We start from the raw sequence: 5526 nt of genomic DNA on the forward strand, positions 1-5526 counted from the left end.
CACAGTGGCTTCCAGATGATGAAGCCGTCCCTTGAGAGGAGACTTGTGGTTGAAACTTCAGACTTCCTAGGGAGGAGACAAGGACAGGCAGGAATTGATGACTGAGAATAATGTTAATCTGTCACAGGAGATGAACAGTACTAGTTGTTCTCATGTGTGGCTGGCGGGGGATCCTTAGAAAGAGGCAGTGGGAGGGTGTGCACAGTGGCTTCCAGATGATGAAGCCGTCCCTTGAGAGGAGACTTGTGGTTGAAACTTCAGACTTCCTAGGGAGGAGACAAGGACAGGCAGGAATTGATGACTGAGAATAATGTTAATCTGTCACAGGAGATGAACAGTACTAGTTGTTCTCATGTGTGGCTGGCGGGGGATCCTTAGAAAGAGGCAGTGGGAGGGTGTGGACTAAGTTTGGAGGGAAATATGTAAAAAACTAGTTTGTTTCTTCTCCCTGCCAGCTGCTGCTGCCTATCCTCACAGGCCAACCAGTTCCTCCAGAGAAACTGGAAAGTGTTGCTGAAGAGCTGAATGTTGTCCTGAAGCAGTTTCAGGAGAAGTTCTTGCAAGACAAACCCTTCATTGCAGGCAGCGAGGTCTCCCTGGCAGACCTTGTAGCACTGGTGGAGCTCATGCAGGTGAGCATCAACCCCAAGCTGTTGGATATTTGAGCTGGGTGGTGGCCAGGCCAGGATGTGGCTGCAGCACCACCACCTCTTTGCTGGCAGATCTTTCTCCCTGCAGTTAACTCCTTAGCGGTATGTTCCTTTTTGACCTTGACCATAATTGAGTTTGCCAGGGAACACTACTTTCAGACAGTTCTCTCTATAGAAATTCCTTCAGGAAAAAACAAAAGATTAATTACAAGCTAGGGAGAGAAGGTATTGGTATTTGAAAGAGATATGTTGGTGTGGATGGACCTCCTGATCTCTGCATTAGACAGTTTTAGGGTTAGCCATGGCTGTGTTCTTCCACTGCATGTCCCAGGGGACAGCAGCTGCTGAGGATAACACCACTTGCTTCGTATGAGCTAAGAACCAGAGATGAGCTCCACCTAATGTGATGAGTATCTGCTGCCTCAAGCCAAAAGCATATCCATGCTTTCTTCTGGTCTCATCCCTGGTGAATGCCTTGTTTGACTCCTGGGTTCTCTTGCTCTCTCTCTGCAGCCTGTAGGTGTTGGCCATGACCCCTTTGAGGGGAGGCCGAAGCTGGCCGAGTGGCGCAGGCGGGTGGAAGAGGCGCTGGGGACGCAGCTCTTCCAGGAAGCCCATGAAGGGATCTTGAACATCAGCAACTTGACTGCTGATAGGATTGCACCCGAACTGCTGGAGCATTTCAGGCACCAGCTCCTAAAGCAGGGCAGCCAGAATTAGGGGGCTTATTAGTACTCTTAAGTAAAATGGATTATTTTGTGTGAGCTTTTTGTACTATTTTGGCATTTCTTCTAAAAATGATACAGAAACACCATGCCACAAAATGCTCTTCAGTCACAGCCTTTCTGCAACTTAGAAGGGAAGAAAACTGCATCTTAAATGGACTGCAGTGAGCTGCTTTCCCCTCTTGTCCACTACAGGCATGTGAGCTGTAGCTCTATAGGCTTTTCTTTCATGCTCCAACACCACTGACTCTGCTTGAGGACAGAGGCAATTTGGTCCATGGGGAACTGGGACCAGTCAGAACTGCCCTTCCCAGCCCAGTTTTCAGGTTTTTGGGTCACAACGCTATAAAAAGGACAAAGGTTTCCTGAGGGTATGGCAAAACAGCCAGTCTGAAACAAGGAAAAATCATTGAAAAGGGCTTTCACTTTGCAAAATGCTCAATTGGAAGAGTTTTGCTCTTTAGGAGTGAGACAGATCAGGGCCCAGGCCGTGGTGGGGATCCTGCCAGGGCTCTCAGAGCACCTGGCCACTAGAGGTTGCTGCGTCACCTGTGTGAGCAAAGGGACACAGCACCAAGGAGCAGGGGGCTGTGCAGGTACCCAGGTGAGGCCTCCAGCTTCTGGGAAGGAGGGGATTAGTCCTGTGAATAAAGACCCTCAACCACAGATTCCTGCCATACTCTACAAAGAACAGCCTGCACAGGTGACAGAAGCTGCTTTTCTAAGTGAAGCTGGTGCCAACCACACGGTGCCCCTCTGCAATCCGTAGCAGTGCTCTGTCCTTTCCCCAGCATGCCTTTGTCAGCTCGATGGAAGCCATCCAAGCCAGGCTCTCTCCTCTGCTGAGTGCTGCCATGGCTGGGCCAGCCCTGGGGTGAGCGGGGTGCACAGTATATCAATAGCTAATGCCTCATGTACAGTTAATGTTCCACTGCTCTTCTGTCACTTCAGATTCTCCAGTAAAGTTTATGGTTACACTTGCCATGTGTTGAAGTTCTCTTTGGATTTGTAAACAGGATTTGGAAGGAAGTGGCCACTGAGTCACCCTCCACACCTGTGTGGCACCCTTCACAACCTCTCGCCTGTGTCCCTTTGTACCCCTCCTGTCCTCCTGTCCCCATGACCTTCCATTTCCAGGTATGAGCCATGGCAAGGGTTCCAGTTTGCACAGCTGTTTTTCCCTCCTTGTTAAGCTCTGGTTGTATCTGGAAGTCCGTTTGTCTCTGCTGGGTGTTTCACCATCCAGAGGTGGCTGCACAGCACGCTGGGTCTGAGCTGTCAGTCATCTTAATGCAAGTCAAGCTATTAGAGCCCTCTGAAAAGGTGAAAGTAGCTGCTCAAATCAGTCTCACACATCCTTTCAGCTGGACTTACTGGTTTGGGGGAATGAGCCAGCTGCCTCTTATACATTTGTTTCCTGAGTAAAGCTGCCCTTTTGTTCAAAAGGGCACCACAAACCACAGCTTGCAACACACGTCCCCACAGGCTGAGCTAAAGCAGCCAAGCAGGCCAGTCCCTTTTACTTTACATTCTTTCAACCTTCAGGAAATCCTCAATGTCAGCAGTGATAAAGCAGATTTGCCCCAAAACTCTTTCTGTTTCAGTGCTGACACAGGCAAGGGTGTTTGTCTTCTTACCTGATATTTTATTGGTAAGTTTGTTGAGGAAAGCCTATTGTACTCCATTCAGCAGAGTTGGTGCCGGTGGCTTTCTTCTCACCCTGAGGCTGCTTGCATGGTTGGTGCCCCAGCAGCAGCTCCCGTAGGCACTGCACTGTGGCTCTGCTGCAGCAGCTTGCCTGCAGTGCTAAGCCTGAAGAAAACAGCCTGTTTACACTGTACTGCCAACCACTTCCTTTCCTCTCTAATGTGCAGCTTACCGCAGCCACCAGCTGGGTTTCTGCACGCTGCTGAAATAGAAGAGGTCCTTCTTTGCTGCCCCACCTTGCTGCACGCTCTCCTGTTAGTGTGTTTGGACTTTGCCTAACTTCCAGATTCCTGACCTCCAACTTTTCCATTTCTTGTAGAGAGCAAACTTCCTACCAGCACAATAAATTCCTCACATAGCTTCTGTTCAAGTAGAAGCAGAGCAGAGAAACAATCAAACCTAAGAGCCTAATCTACAGAGTGCTAATCTTGACAGACCTCAAACTGGGCTTGGTAGCAGAGCCTTTCCTGATACATGTCTCCCTGCAGAATCTCAGGATGGGGCTGCTGTGCATGCAAACCATTGCATGAGCCAAAGCAAATAATTTTTTTTTTTTTTCTTATTTATGCTACTTGCAGCACAAGAGCTCCATGTCAGAGAGTCTTGAGCCAATTTTCTCCTTGTTTGAATAAGGCACAAGTTCATTAAACATCACCCCTTGCGTGCTCTTGCAAGGACAGCTGCCTTCAAAACCAAGTTGGAACCACATTCAGAGCTCTTTGTCTGGTGCTCCTCTGCTGCCAGAGTCACAAAGGATAAACACACTCGCCTCCCTCCAGCATGGTTATGGTGACAGGAGGAGATTTTGAATTGTTTTTCCTGTGGTCTCTGTCTGCTCTAAACCCATCTGAACTGTAGGGTCACTCTCCCAGTGAAGCTGTGTGCAGTGACCAGTGGTATTTTGGCCCTTCTGTGCATGCAGAACAAAGCACCTCCCCAGAGTAACTCCTCAGATGGCAATAGAGTTGTACAACAGATAAATCTACCTGGCTTTGTTTTTTTCCCCTCTGAATAGTGGAGATAAGGCATCTTGTCCTTGTACTTTGCCTTTTGCTATCCCTCCACCTCCCCCATTTTGTTTGTTTGTGTCATTTGATCTTGGCTGGTTCCAGCTCCTAGACCGAAAGCCCCAAGAGCTGCTTGCCAAAACCCAACAGGTTGTGCAAGAGTTTTGCCTGCTTCAGCACAAGGTCTGTTTGCTGTCCACTCCACTTGCACCTGAATATGGAGAAGGGTTACACCTCCAGTGACAGCTGAATGATCTGTTCTGATTTAATTTCCTCAGTTGTATTTGGAAACAGGTGAGAGCCTGTGATTCCTAGAATAAAATGAAGCTGGGATACGCAAAGTAGGAAGGATGTTTGAAAAACAGATACACATCCTGAGACTTTTTCTGAATGATTAGAAATCAGCTGCAAAACTGATAAAGTACAGGCAGGAAAAACGAACTTTGAGGTGATGGAGACGAAAATACAATGCTAGAACCACAAGTCTAGAGCCAGGAATAATGCACTCAAGTGCCACTTAACATGACCAGGTAAAAACATCACATTGGTTGTGTGGGCTATACAGTGCAGTCAGAAAATGGGAGAACAGGAAGGAAAATTTCCAGGAGGTACATGAAAAGATCTCTGAAGTCCAGATAGGACTAATGGATCAAATGAACTATAAATAAACCCAGCAAAGCAAACCCACACTGCTAATCTTGCTACTCACCGCTGAGATCAACAGACTCTTCCAGTGACCATTTTGAAGCACCAAGACTTCTCAGACTGTTACCTGTGCAGAGCCACATTCAGGCTTTTCCCCCGCTCCCTTAAGATTTCTTTGCACTGAAGGAGTTTGATCCTCCAGTTCCCTTTCCCGGAGGTTCCTGTGGCTCTTTCCAAGGATTTGTGTGTGACATACAAGCTCTGTGGCACAGCACTGATAAAAAGGTGTCAGCTGAGCCGAGATGGGTTTGACTGGGGGTGACTTTGCTCTGAGTGGTTCAGGCTCTATCTTCCAGAGTTCCAGAAGTGCCTGTACGCAACCAGCATGTCACCTTCCCCCAGTCACACAGCTGTGAAATGCTGTGGGCTCTGTGCAAGGACTTGAATTCAGGCTGAGCTTCTCTAGCTCTCCTCTGTTTGCGTGGAAATCTGAAATGACAAATACCAGGGAAAGCCCCTTCCGTGTGAGTATGCAGAGGTAATGCCCAGAGACAAGGCCTCCATGTTCCACTGCTATTCACCCGGCAGCACTGGGCAGAAGCTACATGACCAAAGAATTATCTTCTGAACTGAAAACCATACTGAGGTCCAGTGGTGCAAGAGGAACACTGGCTTAGATGGCATCGTGCAAGGGCCCTGTTTGCAGCGTGACATCCCTGTAGGGCTGCGTTAGAGGACAAGCATTAAGCTTGCGAGAGCCAGGGTGGGATGCCGCGGGTCAGAGCGGGCTCC

General features: G+C 48.5%; 1 protein-coding gene across 1 annotated transcript in view; it reads left to right on the plus strand.

Annotated features, from left to right (window-relative positions):
* The window catches only part of LOC103772951 (glutathione S-transferase theta-1-like), a gene marked incomplete at its 5' end in the record, with an annotated part of 2615 nt that extends 1245 nt beyond the window's left edge, over window positions 1-1370 (plus strand). The window contains 2 exons of the mRNA XM_008940296.1: window positions 456-632; window positions 1164-1370. Coding sequence (XP_008938544.1) covers window positions 456-632; window positions 1164-1370 — 384 coding nt within the window. The remainder of the gene's footprint in view (window positions 1-455; window positions 633-1163) is intronic.
* Between the last annotated feature and the right edge of the window lie 4156 nt (window positions 1371-5526).

The sequence above is a fragment of the Merops nubicus genome, unplaced genomic scaffold, assembly GCF_000691845.1.
Source record: "Merops nubicus isolate BGI_N331 unplaced genomic scaffold, ASM69184v1 scaffold51965, whole genome shotgun sequence".
In the NCBI taxonomy this organism is placed as follows: Eukaryota; Metazoa; Chordata; class Aves; order Coraciiformes; family Meropidae; genus Merops; species Merops nubicus.